The 25,917-nt window shown below is 51.4% G+C and overlaps 1 protein-coding gene across 5 annotated transcripts in view; it reads right to left on the bottom strand.

Annotated features, from left to right (window-relative positions):
• Positions 1 to 716: 716 nt before the first annotated feature.
• PEX14 (peroxisomal biogenesis factor 14) overlaps positions 717 to 25,917 on the bottom strand; it is a 137,331-nt gene continuing 112,130 nt past the window's right edge. For 4 of the 5 annotated variants that reach the window (XM_067720065.1, XM_067720038.1, XM_067720074.1 and 1 more), the window contains 5 exons: positions 11,663 to 11,748; positions 8,259 to 8,361; positions 6,997 to 7,094; positions 3,681 to 3,772; positions 717 to 1,924 (listed from right to left, as the gene is read on the bottom strand). In XM_067720065.1, coding sequence (XP_067576166.1) covers positions 1,477 to 1,924; positions 3,681 to 3,772; positions 6,997 to 7,094; positions 8,259 to 8,361; positions 11,663 to 11,748 — 827 coding nt within the window. In that variant the 3' untranslated portion in view covers positions 717 to 1,476. The remainder of the gene's footprint in view (positions 1,925 to 3,680; positions 3,773 to 6,996; positions 7,095 to 8,258; positions 8,362 to 11,662; positions 11,749 to 25,917) is intronic. The other variant, XM_067720056.1, reaches the window with a different exon arrangement.

The raw sequence follows: 25,917 nt of genomic DNA, 5'->3' as shown, positions 1-25,917 counted from the left end.
AAGTCTCTCACCCTCGGCCAGCAGCTTCCTCCCTCCCCAGGGCCAGGCGGGTGGGAGGCCAGCGCTGTGCTCAGGAGGCCGAGGCCTCCCTGGAGGGTACATACCCGCTGCAGCTCCACCTCCGCGGCGGCCGGGGTGCCTGCACTTTGTCTCCAAAGCCCGTGTCTACACGAGGCACTGGACAGGACCAGGCCCTCTGACCCCCGCACACTGGGCCACAGCACTTGGGGGCTCGAGGGAGCCGAGTGCTCCCGGGAAGGAGCGTCCCGTGCTGTTTTTCTGGGTTTAGCTAAATGCTGTGTGAAGGGTAAAGGGAGACAGGGAGGGTGAGAGGGAGACGAGACGGGGGAGGACGAGGGAACGAGACACACTCTCCTGGGAGCACATGCATCCATTTAAGGAAGGTGAGCTCATCACACTCCACACCAGGTCTATATACAGTAGCGTGAGGTCCCTTCCTCCTGGATCAGAACGTCGCCCTCCGGCAGCCACTCGGGACCGAGGATGAGACCCTCCAGCTGTGGGTGAGCGGCTGCGACACCTGCCTTAGGGGAGAGACTGGGCGAGGGAAGCAGGGGCTGCCCCCATCAGGCCCACCGCAGGGCTGCCGGGCGCCGCCCCCGCGGCCCCTCCCTGGGCCCACCTGGCGCAGCCTTGGCCGAGATCCACCCCTGGGCACGGGGTGCCGTGAGCAGACAGGAAGCCACAGGCAGGAATTAAATAGTGGCAACTCATATTTATTACAATTATATACAGTCGTATCTTATATTCTGAAACCTATACCTGATCACACAAAAGAACACATGTTTGGGGGGCAGGGCGGGGCAGGGGACAGACAGGAAGACCCTGTGCCTGGCTCCTAGTGGATGTGGGACCACATCTCACCATGGCAGTAGCTGAGCCACGATGCGGCAAGCGAACGGTCGGGAGCAGCGTGATGTTGTGGGTGGCGGACGACCAGGCTGCAGCTGCGACGGGCACACAAGGTTGGCATCGTCTGGGCAGGGACTGGCTGGGGGGCCTGGGGGGCCTGGGAGGCCCCGCCCAGAGGGAAGCGCAGGGCCATTGCTTTGGGGATCACGAGAGTGCGGCCCCCTTGGTCACTGGTGAGAAGCAGTGAGGGAGCCGGGGCGGAGGGAAGGGACGGCAGACGCCAGGCCCCGCGGCTCCTCCTCCAGAGGGTCAGGAGTCAGGTAATAAAACTACCTCTTGTCATGCACGGCGTTAGGTTGGCTAAGACACCCAGCAGACACCCCTGGACGGGACGTCTGCCTGGGAGGGGGCTGGGGGGGCTTGCACCCAGAGAGTTCGGAGCCCTCGGCCCGACATGAGAACAAGGTCAGAGGCCTGTCTGTCTGCGGTGGGCGGGGTGGACACGCTTCGGCCCTCACGCCGCCCAGGCCAGCGAGGCTGCGGAAGCCCTGCCCCCGCCCGGCTCAAGGCCACGTCCTGCACCTGGACCAGGACCCCGGCCACCTAGTCCCGTTCGCTTTCGTTGCTGGCGCCCTCGGGCCGCCGCAGCTTCTCCACCTGCTCGTTGATCTGCCCGTCCCCACCCCGGCGATCCTCCCTCTGCACCCCCAGGCGGTCCTCCTCGTCCACGCGGCTCACGTCCTCGTCCTCCTCGTCGTCCTCGTCCCCCCTCTTCTCCTCCTCGCCCTGCACCTCCATCCTCACCTGGCCCTTGACGTCCACCACCCCCTCGCCCTCCTCCTGGGGGCCCAGCAGGTGGTACGTGGCCGTGGAGCCCTCAGGGCTGTGGCCCTCCTTCACGGGCGAGGACGACGTGGACTCGTTGCTGACGGGCGAGATGTCACTGCTGCTGTGGTGGTTCACGGCCGCGGGGCTGGAGGGTGACGGGGACTTGACCGGGATCTGCCAGGAGGGGATCTTCGGGGCCGACGGGGAAGGGGGGAACTGCCTCCTGGCCGAGGAAGGAGAAGACGGCAGGGTCACCCTCAGAAGAGCCGCACCCTCCCGACCCAGAGTGCTCACGGAGGCTGAGCAGCCACCCCAGCGCCACTGAGCAGGGGACAGGGCCAGGGGACAGGCTGGAGCTCCGCCGCCCACTCCCCCCTCCCCCCCCCCTCCTCTGGAAATAAGGCCTCTTGGCCCGTTGAGGTGGGAGCGGCTGAGACGGAAGCCAGAGGCACCGGGGCTGCCTGCAGAGCCCCCGGTCCACTCAGGGTGCCTCCTGGGGTCCCCTCTGCCTGGGGCCAGGCCCGCTCTCCCTGGCAGCTGCTGGACACTTGGCTCTGGGGGCCCTGCCACCCCCTGGCGCCCGTTCCCTCCCGCCCTTACAGCACTGTCCCAGCCTCCAGCCCTCGGAGGGGCAGCGAGCAACAGTGGGGAGCCAGAAGCCTGGGAAGCCAAGGCCCCTGGGCCTCCACTCTCACTTGCCTGTGGCCTGGGCAAAGGCAGGGGGTGGGGGAGAGCCTGGCCACTGGTCTCGGGGTCAGAGACATCAGAACCAGAAGGGTAATGCTGGTGACCTAGCACTTTTCTAGAAAACCTCCGAGCTCAACACTTGACAGAAGAGCCAGTTCTCCCTCCCACTCCTGCATCCCTGCCCTGGGTCCTGGGCCAGCAGCCAGCCCAGCCCAGACCTGGGAAGTCAGGTCCGCTTGGCAAGGGCTTGGAAATCAAGCTCGAGGACAGGCGGGATCACCCCTGCCTGAGCTGGGAGGACAAAGGCCTGCCGCCTCCTGGGCTGCCCACCAGACCACCAGCTCTGGCCCAGGACAGCCCTTCCACCTCAGACCCTGCTACGCGGAGCACACAGTCAGGGCCTCGGCGTTCACCGTGTCCCCAGCAGACAGCCCTCTGGTGCCCCGAGCTCAGCCGTGCCTCTCTTAAGGCCACGCTCTTTTCCCCACAGACAGCCTGGAAGTGGGTGGCTTGGAGAACTGGGTCCTCTGGTTGGGACCACGAGACACTGCCAGCCCCCATCACTGACCTGGAGTGAAGGCCCCCGCCTCGCTCAGCCCCCACTAACTCCCAGGGCGCCCTGCAGGAGGGGCGGCCCAGGACACAGGACTTTCAGTTTTAAAAAAAGACGGGCCCGGGCAAGCCTGGACAAGCTGGTCACCCTCCTATCAGGGCTGTGTTGGTGCTGTCCCTGCGGAGGGACAGCAGAGTGAGACCACAAGAGCCGGGGAGTGGGGAGGCGGGCACTGCGTCTGCCTCTGCCTTGAATCATAGGCTCTTCAAACTGAGCAGGAACAGAGACCCCTGGCCTGGCCCTCTGGGGGGGACCTTCTCTGGGACCAAGCTGCCACTGGGAGGTCCAGCCGGGGCTGAGGACGGGGAGGAGATGGCCCTATCTGGAGGGTAGGGATTCTCTCCTCTGCTCAAGGCCCTGCTTCTGGCTCCAGCTGCCCTTGACTGGGTCTTGACAGGACCAAGTGACTGTATCTCAAAACTCGTGGGCACTACAGGCTGTCACCCCTAGAGTGGAGAGGGAGGGGCCAACCGGGGAGGGAAGGTGGCAGTGCAAGAGATTCCCAAACTCAATGCCTGAATCATGCAGCTCAATCTGGGGTGGGACGCACAGGGGGCCCCCAGGGAGACGTGCCCCTCCCTTGCCCCCAATGGCTGGCGGCTGGATGGGCCCCAAGAGCTCCCTCCCCCAAGTCGAAGTCAGAGAGCAGAACAGAAGCCCGTGCCTTTTCAGCTCCTACCGATTTAAAAGAAGCCCTTTCAAGGAGTTAATTTCCGACTTGAGTTCATTGATGTTCTGGGACTCCAGGATCCAGTTGGTGGAAGTGGTGGCCTGAAAGTCACACAGGAGACAGAAGATCAGAGCAGCACCTCCTCCCACCCCTTGAAGCTCAGACTGCTGGGGTGGCAAGGAGGACCCCGGGGGGATTCCGTGTCCTGCATGCCAGCCAGGAACCTCCCTCGGTAGGGTTCTGCTGCAGCCCATTCAGGGGTCTGCCTGCCTGGATCTCTGTTTAAGTGACGACTCCCTTAGAACAAACACTCCCACAAGTCTATCTGGATAGCTGACTATATTAGGGAATCATGACTTGCATTCAGGTGTGATAGTGGCAGCCTGGTTATGTAAAATAAAACATCAACAACAAAAGAGCCCTTATCTTTTATAGATACACACTGAAGTGTCTGAAGTATGAAATGATATGCTGTCTGGGATGTGCTTCAAAATCACCTGCGGGTAGGGGTATGGCAGGACGGCCCGAGGCAGCGGCTGCAGCTGTGTAGCCAGAACATGTGGGCTTGCTGTGCAGCCCCCCCATTTCCAGATGTATTTGAAACATTCCATTAAAACAAAACTATTAAGATAAATAAATTCCATCTCTACAACAACTACTCCCTCCACCTAAGTCCCTCTCCCTGCAGAGAGATCACACACACACACACACACACACACACACACACGGAAACTCTGGGGCTGGGACAGGCAGCCACCTCAACCACAGGTACCAGGAGCCTGGTACCTGGAGCCACCTTGAAGGGTCAAGGGAGACACCTGAGCACCTGCCTGGCCCATCCCCCAGCTCTACTCTCAATCATGCCCAGAAGGCAGGCTTCGCCCAGGATACCCTTCCCCACGCAGCTGTAACGTCAGGCCATGCACTGGGCCCCGCTATCTGCACAACCAGGAGTCGAGGGCCAGGCCACCCATCTGCAGCTGCTCTTCAGGACGACCCTGAAGGTTCAGCAGGGAGAACGAAGATGTCCCGGAGCAGGGCCCACAGGGGAAGCAGCCACAGGAACCTCAGACAAACGTCACCCTTCCCCCGCACACCTTCCCCGCTGACACTGTTTTCTATATAAACTTCAAACGACCACACCTTTCTTTGGCAATCTTGCTGGGATAGATGGAGAGGAGGTCCCCCAAAGGGCAGCTGCCTCGGCCAAGCTGCCTGCGAAGCGTTTACGGGCCAGTCCCAGGTGTGATGGCCTCGGGTGCGCGGGCCTCTGCTTACGGGTACAAGGCCCCCGCTGCCTGCCACAGAACACCCGGGCCCTGAGTTCAGGAGAGTGTGGGGAGCCCCAGGCTGGCAGCGCGGAGGGGTCCCGCACATTCCCATCAGCCTGCGGGGCTCTAAGGTGGGGTGAGGGGTGCTGTGGGTCCTGCCTCGGCCGGCAGCCCCAGCCCGGCTCCACAGCGGGAAGCGCCCCCCGCGGGGGCTGCAGGCCTCAGGAAAGAAACCCCGGGCAGCCTCGGAACGAGCGCACACAGGCGCTCGGCCGCCCTCACACACATCCCCTTGGGGTCCCCACTCCAGACCACCAGACAGCGCAGACCCAGGAGCCACTGCTCTGGCCTCTCTGAGACCTTGAAAGCTATAGCAGCCCATTAACAAGGGAGCAATTTCCACCCACCGGCCTACAAAGGACTCAAATTTCCAAACGCATATGGTGCCAGATGCCAGGATTTAGAAATAAAATCTGACATCTGGGGCTTTTTAGCCAGTCTCTAAAAAACAGTTGTAGGAAACTCCCAGCCTTCAGTTTTATGTAGGTTTTTTAATTACTGAATGCTCTTCTTTTTAATTTTTTACAGTGCTGCAGTAGGGGTTTGGAAGCCAGATATAAAAACTTACATTACAGCTGAGAAAACACAGCTCTGAGTCTTTGGTTTATGGGGTAACCGAAGCCTTCACACAGATGGGTTTAGACACCAGTGAGCACGGCTTCAGCACAGCAGAGAATGAAAGGGGCTGGGGGCAGGCGCGGGGGCATCAGAAAAACAAGCACGAGACACCCTCAGAGGCGGCGCTCAACCACCAAACGCTACCCCGGGCCCCCCTCCCCTCCTAAAATGCAACATGTGGTCTTAATCTTAATGCTTAAGGTCTGAAAACAGTTTTCCAATTTCTGGAAAGGCTTCTGGCCACTGGCAGGCTGCCGCTCCAAAAGACAATGGAGGAGAGGTGGTCACAGGCCGTGACTGCCTCCTCAGCTGCTTTATGGGCCGCCCGCCTGCCCGCCCGCGGGGAGCGTGCACGGTGGCTGGCGGTGGCCACTGGCCTCCGTGGGTGGGGTACCCCATGAGAGGATTCTCGGGGACCCCCTTCACAAGAGCGCCGGCTCACACGGAGTCGCGCACTGGGGTGGGGCTTCCTCTGGGAGAGCTGCTCGGAGCAAGATCCTTTACAGCACGGCTGCGTGGAAGCAGCCAGAAAGCAACCCGGGAGGCCTTGGATGGAGTGGGGAGGGCAGTGGACGCCCTGGAGCCACTGGACCACTGTCTCCCGGGCCCAGTCTGTGTCGGGAACACCCTGTCACACACGCACAGAACCCAGACCCAAAGCCTGCCATCCTGGGGCTGACGGGAGCCAGGCTCTGTCCTCAGTGGGGACAGGCAACGAGGGAGGTGCGGTACAGCTCCTTCTTACAGACGAGGGAACAGCAAGTCGCTTGTCTGCAGTCACAGAGGTAGCACGGGGCACAGGAGAGCCTGAACCCCAGTGGTCTGATCCTAGGGTCTGATGTTGCCAAGACAGCTCCAGATGTGCCAAGTGAGGCAAGGAAGCCGCCTCAGTCGACCCCAGGTGGGTCTACACTCCTCTGGGGGTTACCGGATCCCGAGGCCTGGGTTTGGAGAACCCACCCACGGCAGCATGTCAGCCCAGGGTCTGGGTACACTCCTCCCACCCTGTTCCCTGCAATCGCTCTTGGCAACGCCAGGACCTCTGACCTAACTTGTGGTGGAGACCATCCTGTGTCGACACCGGCCACCACCAGATCTGGGGCATGTGCTGCCACGGGAGGGCCACAGGCACAGAGCTGCTTTTCCTCCCTCCTGTTGGGAGGTGACACGGAGACAGAAAGGACAGCCTCCGTCACTGAATGCCACACCACCAGCACGGTGACCACCTCCTGTCTCTACAAGGGCAGGGTCACCGGTGTCAGAAGAGACAACATCAGACCCCAGCGGATGCAGTGAACTGGGCACAAAGGATGGGAGTGAAGAGCCGTGCAGGGCAGATCCGGACCTAGAGGGACCAGAGGGTCAGGGACAAGTACCTTGGCTGTGGCCAGCTCGTGGGCGAGCTCCTGGACTTTCTGCTGCTGCTGAATCAGCAGCTCCTGGACAGAGGCTAAAGTCATCTGTAACTGAGTCACTGGGAGGAAAGAGCAGTTGCATCTCTGTTAAATGATACAGATCCTTCCTTCTGTCCACACACCTATAAGCTGAGGCATCTAGTTTATCTGCAGACATTCCCCCCGCCCCCGGCCCGTGCAATCCACATAATTCATCTGCACTCTGGGGCATCTACCTGCACTGTATCTAACCTCTAGTATTTCTACTTTATCTTTCTATTGTGCAGTTGTCCGTGGTCAACAGTATATCCGTCCAAAACCTCTCCCCTCTAATTATATCTGTTTATGATTCACTTGGCTCTTGCAACTTCCATCCTGCCTGCATCCCCCATCTCCCGGGCCTCCCCACGCCACTACAGAACTCATGGCAAGTCTCCAATCCTGGGAGAGAGACATCTCAGTCCACAGCATCCCGGAGCGGTTACAAACTGCAAATCCCATTTCCTTACTGCTCCTTCCTATCCTCCCCACCCAACCCAGAGGCTGCTGGAGCTCCCGGCCCACCGTCAGCCTCCAAGGAGACATGCCAGCAGGGCACGTGCTCCAGAGGGTTTCCGAGGGCTTCACAAACATGCCCCCGAGGGACAGACTCCTGCCTGGGACAGGTGGCTCTCTAGTTTGCCAGAGTTTTTAGATTCAGAGGCTCCATCTAGTAAACAAGTTTATAAAGGAGAAAACCACCTCTGGCGCGACAGGTCCCAGCTAATCTGGGCCATCACTGGGGCACCGGGTAATGAACGTGAGCCCCGTGGAGTCGATGACAGAGGAGGTGGCCGGGGTCCCTGGAGCCGCAGTAATTACAGCCTCTCTTGACCCTGTGTTGGATTCTTAGAGGGAAGGGGGAAAATTGCTGAAAACCCCCCTGAAAACCTCATAGAAGCAGAAATTAAAAATGAACTTTACAGCCCTTAGAAAGGCTGTCATTTTATTCCCCTTATTAATATTCTGAGGTTGGGAGCCTTTCCGTAAAAACATAATTAATTGAGGCCGCGCCGACAGTAAACAAGCAATTTCAAATTAAACCGAAATGACGGCGGCTTCATTTGCAAATGTGAACAGATTCTCAGAGCAGATAAATGAAGTCACCACATAAAGTGGAGACGGAGGGGAGAGGGGAGGGGACAAAGAAGGGGCTGCTCGGAGAAGGCTTTGAGGGGTGACTTGGTGGAGTCATTAATCTTTACCTGTCTGTGCCACGCTGCCACTCAGCTCTGAGAGACTCGCCTCCATCCTCTCCAGTTGCTTCCTGTCCTCCCGGCCGCCCATGATGAGGGGGAGCAGGTATTTCTGCGAGAAGCAGGGTGCACATGAGGAATGGGTACGTACTTGGGATACTCTTCAACAGTCTCTCAAATTCTGCCGACCAACTTTCTCTCCATCAACCCTGGGTTTCGGAAACCCTATGCCAACACCGTAAATGAACAAGACATCCGAAAATTATGAGGCTGTGATTACAACCACATAAAAAAAAAAAAAAAAAAAAAAAAAAAAAACTCTGTCTGAATCAGGACCAGAACCAGGGAACAGGGACACAAAAAATCAATTTGACCCACTATGATGGAGCACTTTTTGGTTCTTTTAGATTTTTAAATGTTGCTATATACAATACTTGTGTCCAAAAATACTCAGAATTCTACTTTAAAAGTTGTATATCATAAAAATGCAAAAGGTTATCCAAGAAAGTGATACCACTGGTGGCTTCCAGGGCGGAGTGGGAGGGAAGTTTGCTGTACACTTTTCTGAACCTTTAACATTTTGAACCACGTGAATGAATTCTCCATTCGGAAACAAACAAGTAAAAATAAACAAAAAAATTATTCAAGAAACAAGATCAAAATCCACAATAGATTTGTGGGACCTTTGGCTCTTTCACTAGGAGGGGATAATAATATGGGTATTCCGAGGCTACCTAAGGAGGTCACACCCATTCTTCTTCGAAAAGCCTTGAATCCTCAGAACAAGCTTCCTTCAGATAAGAGTTAAATGCAGCCAGACTCTCCCAGAACTGAGACACGGGGCAGAAGGGGGAGCAAGGAGCAGAATCAGGAGACACTGACCGTGGGGGAAAAAGGAAGCTGATGCTGCAGGGCAATCTTGAATGTTCTGAGAATCTCGGAACATTCAGGAAGAAGGCAGACAGGGCGCAGCTGGTAACTGACTGCCTGCTTGGAAGTGTGAAGGGTTAGAGGTGGGCGGCAAGGTGCCCGCTGGGAGAGCTGGACGAAAGAACATGGGCTCCAAACTCCAAAAGCTCTGGACGTGGAGCCCCCCATCTTAGGAGCGTGAGACCAGTCACCAACTTTACTGAGGTGGTACCAGGGGTGGCAGAGTGCAAGCTTGGCAGGTGTAGTAACTGGCAGGTGTGACCAAAAGAGACTTTGGTTCTTACTCCATTCGGGCCCCAGACAGGAAAAGATGGCAACTTCTCCATTAAGGCTTCTGTACTGGGGAAGGGAAAGGAGGTCTCTCACAAGGGGCCTGTCAGAGAACTCATTTCAAGAGCAGCTCCTAAGTGAAGATCACTATTTAGCATACATATAGAAGCATTTTCTATTTTGCAAAGTGCTTTTCAACCATCGTGTGAGTTATTACCCACAGCCGAGCCGAAACTCATAAAATGGAGCCTTACGTTCCAGGTTGAAAATTTCCAAAGTATAAAAGTCAAGAAATTCTTACACGTGTAATGGACTAAAAATTCCATTTCTAAGATCAAAAATGCTGAGGAAAGGAACACATACACTACCCCAGCCTAAATCTTTACATATTTATAAAACAAGATAACAGCTTACCTCTCCTTTTTGTTTTTTAATTTAGCAGATGTTTTTTAAATTCTCTTGTCACCATCGTGACTAATCTTCCAATGTCTCTTCTTCTTTTTTTTTTTTTTTTTTTTTTTGCGGTACGTGGGCCTCTCACTGTTGTGGCCTCTCCCATTGCGGAGCACAGGCTCCAGACGCGCAGGCTCAGCGGTCGTGGCTCACGGACCCAGCCGCTCCGCGGCATGTGGGATCTTCCCGGACCGGGGCACGAACCCGTGTCCCCTGCATCGGCAGGCGGACTCTCAACCACTGCACCACCAGGGAAGCCCCAATGTCTCTTCTTTTTTAAAGCAGAGACTAAAGATCAGAGCTTCGTGGAAACAACTGATGATATCTCTGCTTTGCTCCAAGGGGAGCTATGCTTTCTGTCTCCACCAGATCATAGGCCGTCCAAGGGCAGCCATGTGACTATCAGGTACCGCTTAGTAGAGCTGGGACATTGATGTGAGAATCCTGTCTTAGCATATTCTTCTTCCTGGTGACTGTATGCAGTCAGTGGTTGGAAATAGACTTTCAGGACACAATGGCATCAGAGGGAGAAGTCCCAGGACCCAGAACATCTTGTTTCTGGATTTCTAATGTGGAGATTCCCAACTTCAAGAATAAATGTTACACTGAAAAGATTATATTCTGCTACAACTCTGTCATTAGCGTTTGCACTTAAGTGAAAAATTAAGAATCCCATAGTACAATGCTGAAACATGTTTCATGTGCTAAAATTAAACATGGGGGGACTTCCCTGGCGGTCTAGTGGTTAGGACTCCGTGCTTCCACTGTAGTGGGCACAGGTTTGATCCCGGGGAACTAGGATCTAGCAAGTTGTGTGGCGTGACCAAAAAAAAAAAAAAGTTACAACGTGAGTCTGGATAGTCATTCAGATTCTTTTTTAAAAATCTCCAAATCAGAGATGGAGTCGCAGGTGGCCTCAGAAGGAAAGGACCAGCAGAGAGTAAGTCCTCCAGCCACTCTTTTACCTTTTGTCTCTGGGGACCTACCCTGGCTCTGCATCTTCTAAAAAAGACTCAACTTGCTTCAAATCAAAGTTAGTAGCTGGTAATTAGTGTCTGATTAGTATCTGGTATCAAGGAAGTAAATGTTACTTCCTGCCTGCAGCTCCGTTGTAAGCAATGAACTCTGGGATCCTGAGGGTTGACTACGTAGTCCATGAAAAACCCTAGGTCTACATGGATGCCAACACAATACATAGGGGGAAAAGGTAGATCCTGTAGATACGTTCGTACTGAGATTCTCAAGAGTGTGCAGAGCGCTTCCTGTGTGCTGGGCTCAGAGCACTTCCCAGGGGAGCAGTGACTCCTTTCAGCATCACAACAGCCTCGTAAGGTAGATACTATTGTTCCCATGTTACACACAGAACCGCTGAGCCTGCGGTCACACAGCTGCCAAGTGGTAGAGCCAGGATGCAACACAGGCAGCTGGGCTCCAGCGTTCATGCCCTTAACCACACGTCATTCTGTCTCTCAAAAAGGTCTGGCCTGCTAAGTGCCAGGCACTGTTCTAAGTACCTGATGTGGCTCATTGATCGACGGGGTCCCTGCTGCACAGGGACTTGGAGGGGAGATGCCGAGTCTAGCAGATGAGGCGGGTCTGAACCTGCCAAGCGCACCCACCCGGGTGGGAACAGGACCAGGACTTGACCTGGACGCCCCTCAGCAAGCGAGATCATCAGGGCGCTCGGCCTCTGCAGGCAGGCCCACTGCTGCCCCCGGGCTCAGGGCAGCGCCCAGGGGGTGCAGGGAGGGGCAGCTTACCTTGTAGAGCTGGTGAAAGCCAAACGCTATCCCTGCCATGATGATGGCCAAGGCGCTGTAATCTCTCCACCGGGAACCCGCAGGGCCTAAGGTCGGGGGAAAAGGCATGTCAGGAGAAGAGGCACTGGCGTCCCCCCTGAGGCAGGAAAGCACGTGGATTCAGGCCCCTCATCTCAGTCGGGGGGTGTGTCTCGTGCTCGGATGGGGGTGAGCATCAGGATGCGGCTGGGCTGCGCCTCCCTCCTCCTCCCAGGCCCCTGGACTGCGCAGCTGCCATGGGCTGGTGTCTAGGCGGGCTGAGGCCCGGGGTGGGAGGCGGGCGGCAGAGGCGTTCTGAAGACCTAGGGCACGGGCCCCACTTCGAGGAATAAAGGATCCAGTGAGGCTGCCATGAGCACACCTAGGTGTGCACGAATACATGCCCACACACCCTCCTAGATGAGCCTGGAGCCACCTCAGAGCAGGGCAAAGGCTGCATCACCTGTTTATTCAACTTGATGAAGCCCTGACAGGGTGGACGACAGTGCCGTAGGCACGGGTTACAGTGGTGGCGAGACCCCTGCCCTGTTCTGTTCTGCTCTCACATGGAGCCTGGTGGAGAGGAGGCAGCCTACCAACGACCGAACGAGGCGGCTCCAGATAGCGATTGAGAACACCGAACGGGACCAGGAGAGAGTGTGGATGGCAGGGCCTCGGTGGAGGAGGATGCCGAGACCTGTGCGGTCCCGGGCACGACGCTCCAGGCAGGGTACAAGGAAGTGCAAAGGCTGAGGCTGACCTGTGCTCAAGCAGACGGGGGAGCCCCTGGGCTTCACCCAGGGTGAGGGGGCTACTGCTGGCCAAGAGACAGCAAGAGCAGAGAGGGGAGTGGTGGGGGGAGCGGGGTGGGGGGAAGGTGGGAAAGGCTGGCCTGGCGGTGAGCGCATACAAGGAACCTGGCCATCGTTTCACAAGCAGCGGGGTCACTGAAGGCTCTGAACCAGGCAGTGACGTGGTCACGGCTCTGTGTTCTGGGAGAACAACATCAGGGAGCACGGAGGGCAGCTACAGGTGCGAGGCCGCAGAGGCAAGAAAGCAGGGAGAGGCTACCGCAAGGGGCCTCCAAAGGCGAAAGGGACTGAGTCCAGGACGGACCGTCTCAGGGGATCCGGACACAGGCAGCCGGTCTTCATGTAGGGTCAGGCCCTTTGGAACACAGAGTCCCCTCCAAGCCCTGAATGAACTTCTAGTTCCAGAGGAGGAGAGGAGAATTTTCTACTTCATAACCTTCCCCATGAACTGTTTACAAGTGCTTTCATGCCCATAATCTGATGTGATGCCCAGCGATTCTGTCAGGCACACGGGAAAGCACGAGCTCCTTCTGGAACGTCTACCTGGAGCAGCCGCGTTCAGGCCACCCAGCTGCCTCCTCTCAAGGGACCGGCCACTGGGCAGGGGGCGGCGGGGGGTGGTGGTGGTGTGTGGGTCACTGTTTCCAGAACCATCAGTGGTGCAGGACACCACCAGTCTGTGGACTCAGACTAGGTGCCAGGACAGTGACCCAGAAGGCACCCACCCGAGGCACGCTGCTGCGACAAGGACCTGGTATCTGGAAGTGGATCTAAGAGAGAAGGTGAGGGAGGAAGAGCCACCACACTCCACACGCGGCCGGGCGCCTCATCTCCTCTGAGACGGACACCTGTGGCTCCAGCCGTCCCCCTCCCCTGGGCCTGCAGGTACTGGCCACGTCCTGGCGCTTCATGACCAAAGGAGAGCAGGAGAGGGGCGGTTCTTAAAGTCCTCGGCAGGACATGAGCACATGGGGAGGAGGGGCTGCTGGCATGCAGTCTGATCGGGGATCCAAGTGGCAAAGACCTCCAAGGGGGCGAGGCGGATGCTCCCTCCTCCCTGAGCTGCTGAAGGGGGCTCTCAGGGGGCAGAGACAACGGTGATGGGAGAGCCTGGAAGAGTGTCTCTCCCTGGCCACCCGACCCTGCCCCGCCTGTGGATTCCACGTGAGTTTCCCAATGTGGCCCAGCCCGGGTCTCCTGCACAGACTGTGATCAACTCCCTTGTTGAGCTTACAGTTTTTGAATAGGTAATACACGCACATGGTCTAAACATCACGCAGCACACGTCAGTCTACTGCAAAGAGGCTTCCTCCACCACCAAGAACCACTGTGTTAAAAGTTTCTTCTTTACCCTGCAGAGAATTTTTATGCAAGTATGAGGCAACACACATGGGCATTATTTTCCTTCTCTTTCCCCCCATTTCTCATTCTTCTTTTTTGCTAAAGCTGCATAATATTCCATTAAACCAATTCCCTAATGATGGACATTTAGATGATTTCCAGTCTTTTCCTATTTCACACAACGCTGCCATCAGTGAGCGTGTACATATGGCATCTCATGTACATGTACAAGTCCATCTGTAAACGTGAACTCCTAGGAGGCTGGGCCAGAGCAGTCTGAGATAGCCTGCCAAACTGTCCTCCACGGGGGCTGAACCAGTTCATTCCCACATGTTTCCTCACAGCCACCCCAACATAATGGGTTAAGCACACGCACAGATTTCTGCCAGTACTAGAGCAAAGCAATAGTACCTCCCTCTAGCTTTAATTTGCATTTACCTTATTACAAGTGAGGACTGAGCAATCTTTTCATCTGCACCTCCTTTTTGGTATACTATATGTTCCCTACTTTTCTACTCAATTTCTTTATTAAATTTCCTCCCTCAATTCATGGAAACTTCTTATACAACAGGGAAATTCACCCTCTGTCTGTGAAAGGAGTTGTAAAAATTCTTCCTAGTATATTTTTCTTTTGACTCTGCTTATGGTCTGCTTTTTGTGGCACAGAGTGTTTTCACGTTCATGCAAACTTATCGATCTATTCTTTAACGGGTTCTGGGGTTTGGGTCACGGCGAGCCAAGACTCCCCACTCCTCTCCAGGGTTGCACAGTGACACTCAGGGTTCACGTCTACACACTGTCTCCAGAAGGGAGCTCTGCTCTTTGACCTGCAGTGAACACGCCCATCCGATGCGGAGCGACATAGAGAAGCGACCGCTGATCGTGAAATGGAAAACCCTGAGACCGCTGAGGTAGACCTTTCACTGTGACCCTGAGAAGCCAGGAGGCTCCAGGTCCCAAGCAGGCACCTCTCTCGGCTCAGCCTGCTCTGCTCTGACTGCCTTGATTCCAACATCTGGTGCAAGTTCATTTTTAGGAGTAAAAAGCAAAGACAGAGTAACCTTGCCACTTTTCTAAAGAGTCGCTGTGGATTGAAGCCCCACGCTGTTCCGTGGGGCTTCAATCCACACCCAGAACGTCCATCTGTGCTGCAAAAATCCCCAGAGAAAGTATTCAAAATGGGCACATGTCCAGAAAGTTCTACTCACCAGTGACTTCTCAAATACCCACTAAATATCTTACAGGAAAACAGTTGCAACTGGGCTGAAAACTGGACGAGAACCCAAAGTTTGCTGCATCCTTCTTCTTTCCTGCAAACACACAGTGCATGCCTTGAGAAGTGCAGCCTCTCGTTCCGGGTAACAGAGCCGAGGCTGAGCAGATGCTGGCAGGTCAGGGGTCCAAGAACCAGGACCCCTCCTACCACTGCTCCCCCCTCTCCGGAGCCTGACCTCCTCAAGCACCAAGAGACACCTGTGGCTCCCTGCCAGCCGCACCTTCACCCCTGCACTGCTCCTTGTTTCTGCCGTGCTCACGTTAAGAAGGTTTTATTGCCCCCTGGTTTTCATTATTAATGAAAAGGGACCAGAATGATCTTTCCTAAAGTTCAGAGAGTCTATAAAGACAAGAAGCTGAAATGCCATTTTACTCATTTTGGAGATGTGTGATACAATCCTGTCTTGTGGCAAAATGAAAAAAGAGAAAAACTAAGACGGAGATAACCCTTATCCATGGCACGCCTTTCAAGGGGTACAGACCAGGGCAACTGAGAAAGCACTCGGCATGACCTCAAACTAGCTCAGACCCCAGCCACGACCACCTGGAGCCCTCCCCGCTGCCCACCCTGGGGCCAATTTTTTCTAAGCCCAGTGCAGACCCCCAATGAGGGAACCCAGGGCACCTCGGAGCTACAGCCTCTTGTCACTATGCTCCTGAATGTCCAGAAAATACAGTCAAGGGCAGAAAATAGGGCCAGTCGCTCTTCTGCTCCAGCTCAAAAGTAAGGGAAGTGGAATGAATGAGCTTTTCCAAAGCTTCAGAGCCTCTAGCCTGACAAAGACGCCCACCTGCAGACAAGGCAGACTGGGGGCCAAGCTGGCAAGAGGCCTGGTTCCACACCACCACCAGATGGTCCCAAAGACAGTTTTCTCTTCTCATCAAGCACAGACCATTTGACTGAAGGCGGCAGAGCTTTTCCTAGATTTAAAGAACCCAGGGACAGTGAACATTAATACATCAGTCATAACAGGTGTCTGTCAGCGAGTTTCTCAGAGACACCAGCATAGTAAAAATGAAAAGACTCAATAATTTTGACATTCTTAGGACAACAAGAGAAAAGGAAGAACTTGAGTGAAGTTTGGGAGGTGTACGGGCAGAGGAAAATGACTTAGAATACACAGAGAAGGGTTTAAGTAAAAAAGGCTGCCTTGAAATTGTGACATACAGAATGCGCTGCCTTGGGTGCCTGCCTACATTTTTCCACAGGCTTAGGAACAACAAGGTGAATAAACAAGTTTGTGAACTCACACCATTTACCCAGGCCTACCTGTCAGCATCACTGCATGAAGAGAATCAGTAATCTCACTCACAGGACAGCTTTTTTGACTTCTCTTGTGTTGCTAATAATTGTGGCAATTCAGTGCCCGGAATAATCTCTCTACATCTTGTCACTTGCCTATCTCGATGAGGTAGAAAAGAAAGACAACTCAAGTTTCATCAGATTTATCAAGGGTCTTAAAAGAGTTTCTAGCCCAAATCTCTCAATGGACAGATGCGGAACGAAGACTCTGAGATATTATGTACATGCCTGTAAGGTAACAGGTAGTTCATGCCAAATTAGAACCTGGGTCTTCTGAATCCCAAACTAGCACACTTTCCACTGTTACACATTTATCATCAAAGGACCTTTAAATGGTAGAACTCTACTGAAGTACCACTCTCTATACTTCTGGCCACTTAAATAAAAATTTACTGAAATCCCCAAAAAATGAAAAACAAAAAAAGAAGAACCCAGGGACAATGATATTTTTTACTGTCATTCAGATTCCAATTGTCTCCAGCACTCGCCCAACGGGCTTGACCTGCCAACTCGTGGAAAGGCCCAGCACTTTACCAGCACCGCATGGCTGGCCTCTCCTGAGGATGAACAGGCAGTCGACTGTGGCAGCATTTCCCCTCCTGCAGAGCTGCGCATTTCTGGGACTGCCTTCACGTCTGAGGCTGCAACGAGGTCAGAGGTCAGACTACTGTAGGGAGAAGAACGTCAGGTTCCTTGGAACTCAACGCCTTCCTTGCCCTCTCAAGGACTCCATCAACTAGCCTGACCTCTGACAGTGTCCACAGGGCCTGCCTTCCCAAAAGGTTAGGGCTTCCGGTGAAGGACTCCATCAACTAGCCTGACCTCTGACAGTGTCCACAGGGCCTGCCTTCCCAAAAGGTTAGGGCTTCCGGTGAATCCATGGTATATGGCAGCCGCCTCAGGGGCAGGAAAGCTGAACCCTAGGGCTCCCTAACCCTTCACTGAACACCAACTAAACCAACATTACTCAGTTCCTTTATTTGTATCTCAACCTACCAAGAGAGTCTCACCTAGCAGGTGAGAACAGACATCACCAAATAAGGACACACATGTGGAGCAGGAATCGCGCACACAACACAGCATGAAACCACCGACTCAGGGACTCTCGGACACCAAGGAAATCCCACAATCCAGTAAAGAGTCGTCAACAAAAGAGAGCTGAAAGCTGTCATGAAATCATCCTGCTGAGACAATCTGGATCCTGACAACAGGGAGATGCTATCAAGTCCTAGGGGAGGCTGGCAGCCTGAGCACAGGGCAGGGCAGTGGCAGGCACTGGGCAAGCCTAGCTGCGTTCCCCTCCAGGCTCTTCAAGGCTGGAGCCGTGACTCCACACAGCAGTAGCTTCTCAAATCATCCCATCAGCTTTGTTCGCAAGGCACGCTGAAAACTGAATGATAAGACAGGCTCATCCACAGTGAGGTACTGGAATAAAGCCAGTCTGCCAGATCACTGCTTGTTACAGGAAAGGACTGCCAGGCTAAATGCACAGGGAGACTGGTGCCCAGCTGAAAGGTACCACAGGCTGAGCTGTGGATGGCTGGCAGCGGCCAGAAAGACAAACCGACCCAGAGCACAGCAACTAGTAACAGAGCAGCTCTGCTCTGAACAGAAGCACCTGGGCAGCCTGGAAGGCAAAGGCACCACAGCAGCTCAACAGAAGTCACATTTGAAAACCGAAGGCCTGTCTTCACATGAACGTCCTGTGAAAGACGATCTTTTCCACTTCTCATGGGCTGCAATGCTATCAGCAGTGTCATCTGTAGGCAGGAAGGACACTGAGAGGCATATCTATATCCTCACTCACAGACTAAAAAATATGAGCTCTAATTAAACTGTAAGAATTCAGAAGAGTCCAGAAATGGACCCATGCTTGTGTGGTCAACTGATTTTTGACAAAGAAGCCAAGGCAGTTCTATGAGAAAAGGATAATCTTCACAACAATTGTGCTGGGACAACTGGATATCTGTAGGGGGTAAAAAATGAACCTTGACCCTTTCCTTACACCATACATAAAATTTAACTCAAAATAGACCATACACCTAAACAAAAAAGAAAAAACTAAGAAAACAGAAAACACAGAAGAAAATCTTTGCAACCCTGGGGTAGGCAAACACATCCTAAGATACAAAAAGCATGAACCAGGGACTTCTCTGGCAGTCCAGTGGCTAAGACTTCGCCTTCCAATGCAGGGGGTGCAGGTTCGATCCCTGGTTGGGAGCTGAGATCCCACATGCCCCCTGGCCAAAAAACCAAAACATAAAACAGAAGCAATATTGTAACAAATTCAATAAAGACCTTAAAAAAATGGTCCACATCAAAAAATCTTTTAAAAACAAAACAAAACAAAAACAACCAAAAAAAGCATGAACCATAAAAGGAAAAAAAAATGATAAAATGGACATCATCAAAATTTTAAGCTTTTGCTTTTCAAAAGGCACTGTCAAGAAAACATCTCCATAGGCTGGGAGAAAACATCTATAAAACATATATCTGATAAAGGACCTGTAACCAGAATATATAAAGACCTTTCACAACGTAATAATGAAAAGACAAACAAGGTGATTTTTAAAAGTGACACTTCACAAAAGTACATGAATGACCAATAAACACATGAAAATATGCTTGACATCACTAGTCATTAGAGAAACACAAATTAAAAGTACAGTGAGATTCTATTACCTACACATTAGACTGGTTAAACTTAAAAACTGAGAATAACAAATGTTGACAAGGACGTGGAGCTACCGAAATTCTCACACATTGCTGACAGGAATGTAGAATGGCACAACCAGGAGACTTCCCTGGTAGTCCAGTGGTTAAGACTCTGCGCTTCCACTGCAGGGGGTGAGGGTTCGATCCCTGGTTGGGGAACTGGGATTCCCACATGCCTCGTGGCACAGCCAAAAACTAAAAATAATTTTTTTTAAAAGAATAATATAGAAAAAAAGTTAAAAAAAAAAGAAATGCCACAACCATTTTGGAAAATAGGTTTACAATATCTTACAAAGTTAAACATACACCTAACATGTGACTAAGGCATTCCACTCTCAAGTATTTACCTAAAAGAAAGGAAATATCTATGCATACAAAGACTTCTTGTACACGAATGTCATAGAAGCATTATTCATAATAGCCCCAAACTGGAAACAACCCAAACAGCCACCAATGGTCAATGGATAAACAAATTGTGAAATAACCATACATCAGAGTCACGGGAGTTAGCAAACTCTGCCCAGTTGGCCAAGTCCCACCTCATCCTGCTTTTTTTTCAGCTGTGAGCTCAGAATGGGTTTCATATTTTTAAAGGATGGTGGGGTGGGGCGGGTATATGTGACAGAAATGTGTAGTTCACAAAGTCTAAACTATTTTCTACCTGGATCAATCTCACAAGCATTACGCTAAGATACAAAAGAATATGTGCTGTATGATTCCATTCACATGAAATTTTAGTCTTTCGTTATAGTACATGAAACTATAGTATTGGTTACACGAGTTGAGTTACAGCATGTACAACTCATCAAAGTGTACACTTAAAATGGATTAATCTTATTGTATATAAATTATACTTCAAAAAAGCTGATTAGAGGGCTTCCCTGGTGGGGCAGTGGTTAAGAATCCTCCTACCAATGCAGGGGTCACGGGTTCGAGCCCTGGTCCAGGAAGATCCCACATGCCGTGGAGCAACTAAGCCCGTGCACCACAGCTACTGAGCCTGCGCTCTAGAGCCTGCGAGCCACAACTACTGAGCCCGTGTGCCACAGCTACTGAAGCCCACGCACCTAGAGCCCGTGCTCCGCAACAAGAGAAGCCACTGCAATGAGAAGCCCGCGCACTGCAACGAAGAGTAGCCCCCGCTCGCTGCAACTAGAGAAAGCCCGTGCGCAGCAATGAAGACCCCAAAATAAAATAAATTTAAAAAAAAGCTGATAAGAAAAAATATTAAGAAGCCAGAAATATAGAACTGCCACATGAGCAAGCAATCACACTCCTAGATGGCTACCCAGGAGGAATGAGAACGTACGTCCACACACTTGCCCACACACACCCTCAGCAGCATGAGTCCTGTGGCCAAAACTGGAAACAACCTAAACGTCCACCAGCTGGTGAACTGACAGACAAAATGTGGCCCATCCATACAATGGAATACTAGTCAACAATAAAAAGGAAGGAAGTAGTGCTACATGATACAACATGGAGAACCTCAAAAACATGCTAAGTGAAAGAAGGAAGGTACAAGGGATCACATACTGTATGATTCCATTTACCTGAAATGCCCAGCAAAGGTAAATTTACAGTGGTGGAAAGTAGCTTAGTGGTTGCCTGGAGATGAGGTAAGATTAACAGTAAATGAGCAAAAAGGATCTTATTTGGAGAATGAAAGTGCTCTAAAACTGATAGATGAGTGCATCGTTCAGTAAAGTTATTAAAAATCATTTGATTGGACACTTGAAATGGGCGAGTTTGTGTGTAAAATATACTTCAATAGCTTAAAAAAATTTTTTAAATAAGGCTAGAAACAGACCCATGTATATATAAACAATTGCATTTTGATAAAGGGACACATAACTCACTGGGGACAGGATAATCTTTGAACATCTGGTGGTGGCACAAGGGGACAGCCATTAGGGAAAAATGAACCTTGACCTTCACATTACACCACACACAAAAGTTAACTGACAGTGAATCACAGATCTCAACATAAAAGCTAACACTATAAAACTTCAAGAAGAAAACACAGGGGAAAATCTCTCCAACCTTGGGGTAAGCAAAGGCTTCACAGGTAGGACACAAAAACCATGAATTGTTAAAAAAAAAAAATGATAAATGGATGTCATCAATTTTTAAATCTTTTGTTTTTCAGAAGGCAACGTAAAGCAAACGAAAAAGCTAGCCACAGACTGGGAGGAAATACTAACCATGCATACACCTGACAAAGAACTTGAATCTACAATATATAAGAACTCTTCCAACTCAATAATAAGAAGATAATTTAAAAAGGACAAAGATTGGAACAGACACTTCACAAAAGAAGATATGTAAATGGACAATAAGCACATAAAAAGATGCTCAACACTATTAGTCTTCACAGAAATGTAAACTCAAATGACTGAGTCTCCACTACACACACATTAAAGCTGCTAAAATTAAAAAGACTGAGAATACCAACCGTTAGAGAGGATATGCAGCAACCAGAACTCGGACGCTGCTGATGGGAATGTAAAATGGTACAACCACTTTGAAAAACAGGTTGGCAGTTTCTTATAAGGTGAAACTTACACTTAACCTCTGACCTAGCAATTCCACTCCTAGGCATTTACGCAAGAGAAATAAAAACAGACACAGACTTGTACACAAATGTTTAAAAGAGCTTTATTCGTAACAGCTCAATACTGGAAACAGCCCAAAGCCGGAAGCCCATCAACTGGTAAATGGATAACAAACCACAGTGCATCCTAACCATGGAATACAGCTCTGTGATAAAAAGGAGGCAACTTCTGATATGCACAACTTGGATGGAGCTCAAAAACATGATGCTGAGCGAAAGAAACCAGGCATGAGAGGGGACATACTGTACCATTCATGCAAAACCCTAGCAAAGATAAGTCTAAATGGGCAGCAACAGAAAGCAGACCAGGAGTTGCCCCAGCGTCAGGGCGGGTTGGCACTGGCTGGGAACAGGTCACGGGGAATCTTCTAGGGTGCCAGAAATGTTCTACAATGATGATGGCTACAGGGCAGTGTACACTTGTTAAAACTCAAATTGTATAACTAAAATGGATGCATTACTTTATGTAAAATACACCTCAGTAAAGCTGTTTTTTGTTGTTGTTTTTTTAAGTCTGTTCAGATTTTTTCTTTTTAAAAAAGACAGAGAGCTAAAAGAAGTCAGCAGTGACCGAGAACAGTATCCAGCAGGGTGGGTTCTAAGGTCTCTCTCTGCTCAGTTAAGCAGCTGAGACCAAGGGAAGAAGCAAGAGGTAAGATTTCTAATTCAACTTTTTAAAGGTACCCTGTATTATTTGATAGTTACAAAAGAATGTAATATTTAGATAAGTTACGAAAGATGATAATAAGATGCAATCCTAAACCCACCTACTTTACCGGTTAAAACTTTCCAAATACCATGGAAACTAGCCACATCTTCCTCTTCACTCAGAGGTAATCATTATCCTGAATTTAGTGTGAATTCCAACTCAAACTTTCTATGGGATATAAAAGCTGGGAACGGGCTTCCCTGGTGGCGCAGTGGTTGAGAGTCCGCCTGCCGATGCAGGGGACACGGGTTCGTGCCCCGGTCCGGGAAGATCCCACATGCTGCCGAGCAGCTGGGCCCGTGGGCCATGGCCACTGGGCCTGCGCGTCCGGAGCCTGTGTTCCGCAACGGGAAAGGCCACAGCAATGAGAGGCCCGCGTACCGCAAAAAAAAAAAAAAGCTGGGAACATGCCCACCAGAACAAGGACTGCATTTCTCAGCCTTCTTGCTGACAGGTATGGCCGCGTGGTTGAGTTCCAGCCAATGGAGAGAAAGGGGAAGGGATGTGGGTGGTTTCCAGGAGGTGTCCTTAGAAGGTGACTTGCCCTTTCCCTTCCTTCTCCCTGTTCTTGCTTGTTGGACAGCAGAGAGGACAGCTGGTGCTGGAGCTGTCACACTGGAACACAAGCTGGATGCCAGCCAGGTGTGAGGGATGCATGGGTCCCTGAGGACCACAGGGCCAGTACGGCAGCCTGGACTATGTTTACTTAGAAAAAGAGTCCTTTGTTTTGTTTAAACCACTGTTATTTGTTGCAGAATCTTATACAACCAACACAGGCTGCACTGTCAGCACAGCCATGATCCTAGCTACCACCAACACCAAAGGCTCTTTCAATGGTCTAAGAAATCTAAGGTAAGGATGTTTCCACTCAGACTGTAATGCCTGCGCTCTTCAATATCCACACATGGCGTTTATTCGGCATCCACAAGGCATCACACTGGGCATTCCACAAAGCAAACAAAACGGACAGGTGCTGGCCCTTGACGAGCTGCTATTCCAAACCAGTCACATGGACAAAAGAAGAAAAGTACCATTGCCTCAAAATTAGAGAAATGTTTCCTTCATATACAAACCAGTAACTTTTATGTAGCAAAAAATGAGATTTGTGTGCTAAACCGACAGAGAAATGGAAGAGAGAGAGAGAGAGAGAGAGGGAGAGAGAGAGAAACGGGAGAGATTCTTCCCCGTTCAGTTCTTGGTGGGAACAGAGAGGCTGTTCACAGCGCCACCTCCATTCACACTCACCTCCAGAGTCACTTACACCCTCCCCACCCCCAGCTTCTCAGTGTCTCCATGGACCTGCTTCCTCCAGAAGGCCTGGCCTGAGATCAGCACCCTGGGGGTTCCTTTGTTCTTAACTCCCGAAAGCTCTCACTATTCACACCATACAAGATGGCATGGGTTAGCTTTTGCTGTCCTACCCCAAGCATGGGGCTTCCCTCTACATTAAACCGGGGCTTCCTGAGGCAAGGCCTGTCCCCTACTTCTGCAGCCTGCTCCACACAGAGCACACAGGAGGCCTCACTGACTGGCTACCTTGGCATCAACCCCAAGAGTTGATGGTATTACTCGGCAGCCTGGCAATTCTCAAGCACACGTCCACCATCATTTATTCATTCAACAAGTGTTTCTGGAAAACCTGCTAAGTCAGAACCTCGGGCCATAGATTAAAAAAAAAGCCTCTGAGCTCAAGAAACTCACAGTTTAATAGGAAGTGAGTAAATATTTCAGTGTAGTGTGGTGGCGAGCAGGGGGCTGATCAAGGCAAGGGGAACCTCCATCCCAGTTGGAATGGAGGCATTTGAAAGGGAGTTATGGGCAGAGCATCTGGACCCCTGTCGCATCCAGCGCACACCCAGCATGTCTTCTCTAATTCCCCACGCAGCATCTGCTCTGATGGTACAAATAATTTTAATATTAGTCTAAGAATAATACAGTTAAATAGGTAATACAGCCTCAAAAATAATTACACAATGCATTTCAAAGTAAAAAAGCCATGTGATTTTGACTGTCCTCCGTCAGGGAGATGACCTGGCGGCCAACTCCCCCGGGTTGTCTCTTCTGACACTCCTATCCCATGTTGCAGCCGCTCTGACCATCACACGGTCTCACGTCCATGTGGCTTTGCTTTAGCTTGGATGCTCCGGTCCATCCTGTCTGGTCACTGTACCAATCATGCCCCAGGTCCAGTTAGGCATCTCCTGCTCTCTGAGGTGCCCCTTCACCTTGTCTGTACCACCATCCTGGGCTGACCTCATAGCACTGCTGTGTTCCCTGAACTGTCTTTCCTACTGGACAGGAGGGCTGGAGAGAGAGACCAGCCAGGCCTTAATCGTCCCATCCCAGGGGTCCGGCACAGTGCCTGGCACACAGCAGGTATTCAGTAATCAACGCTCCCTCGGGGATCTAAGACAATCAAGGGAAAGTTTATGTTACTAACCAGGGCCAGAAGAGAAACAAACTGAGAAAGAGCACACAACACTCTCCCAGGGTTTCTAATGAAATGTCAAAGCCTTTCACCAACCTCAGACATGTACATCCTATTTTAAGAAGAGGCAACTGAAGCTGTAGGTCAGTCTTTGAAAAAGCCTAAATTGTTTACCAAAGACAGTGGCGGGGGGGAATATTTAAGCCTAAGAAAAATTATTATCATACAAAATTCACACTGGCCTTGCCTGTATTTCAAAGCTACCTTGCTTTCTTGTCTCTCTGGAAGGAAAGAAGAAAAGTCATCTTAGAATGAATGAATCAGTCAAGCACTTACAAGGACTTTAGTTCAGGACTGTGTTAGGCTCTGCACATAGACACACACACTGATTCCTGCTTCAAAGTCGAACAAAAACAAACCAAAACGAGAAACAGAAGATGTCAAATTTCCTCTTGCATCCCAGCCTGACTTTTCCTGAGCTCTACCCGACTTTCTTTTAAGCCCTGACAACTCTGGTTTATTCTCACACCAGGTGACACCAAGCTTCCCCTGGTGTCAACCTCCTCCTACTTTCACAAAGCCTTCTCTGACTTCTCGAGCCTACATTAATTTTTCTCTTTTCTGTATTCCTGTGGAGTTTCTTGTCTGTATAATTAATTTTGGCATTAAATCACAATGTCTTATATTATTATCTTTTTCTTAAGAGTTTATCTTATCTCTCCCAGAGAGCCTGTAAGATTCTTAAAGATCATGTTTTGAATCTCTCATGATACTGTACTGAGCATATAGCAGGTTCTTAATAAACAGTGATGAACTGGTACCATTTCTGCTAGGTCTCCATGTTCTCTTTGCTGATGCTGGCATTCACTAACATCTCAAGGTCAACCACATTCACCAAAAAGCAGAGATATCATAAGAGGCACCGAGTGGGACACCTGCCACCAAGCAGGAGGGCGGGCAAGTCCAGAGGTGACGATCCCCGAGCACTGGCCTCCCAGGGGTGGTCTCGGAAAAGCCACCCTTCCTGGAGACATTAGCGT

This window comes from Pseudorca crassidens, chromosome 2 (assembly GCF_039906515.1).
Source record: "Pseudorca crassidens isolate mPseCra1 chromosome 2, mPseCra1.hap1, whole genome shotgun sequence".
In the NCBI taxonomy this organism is placed as follows: domain Eukaryota; kingdom Metazoa; phylum Chordata; class Mammalia; order Artiodactyla; family Delphinidae; genus Pseudorca; species Pseudorca crassidens.
Note: the sequence above shows the minus strand (reverse complement) of the source record. Positions and strands in the feature narration are given on the sequence as shown.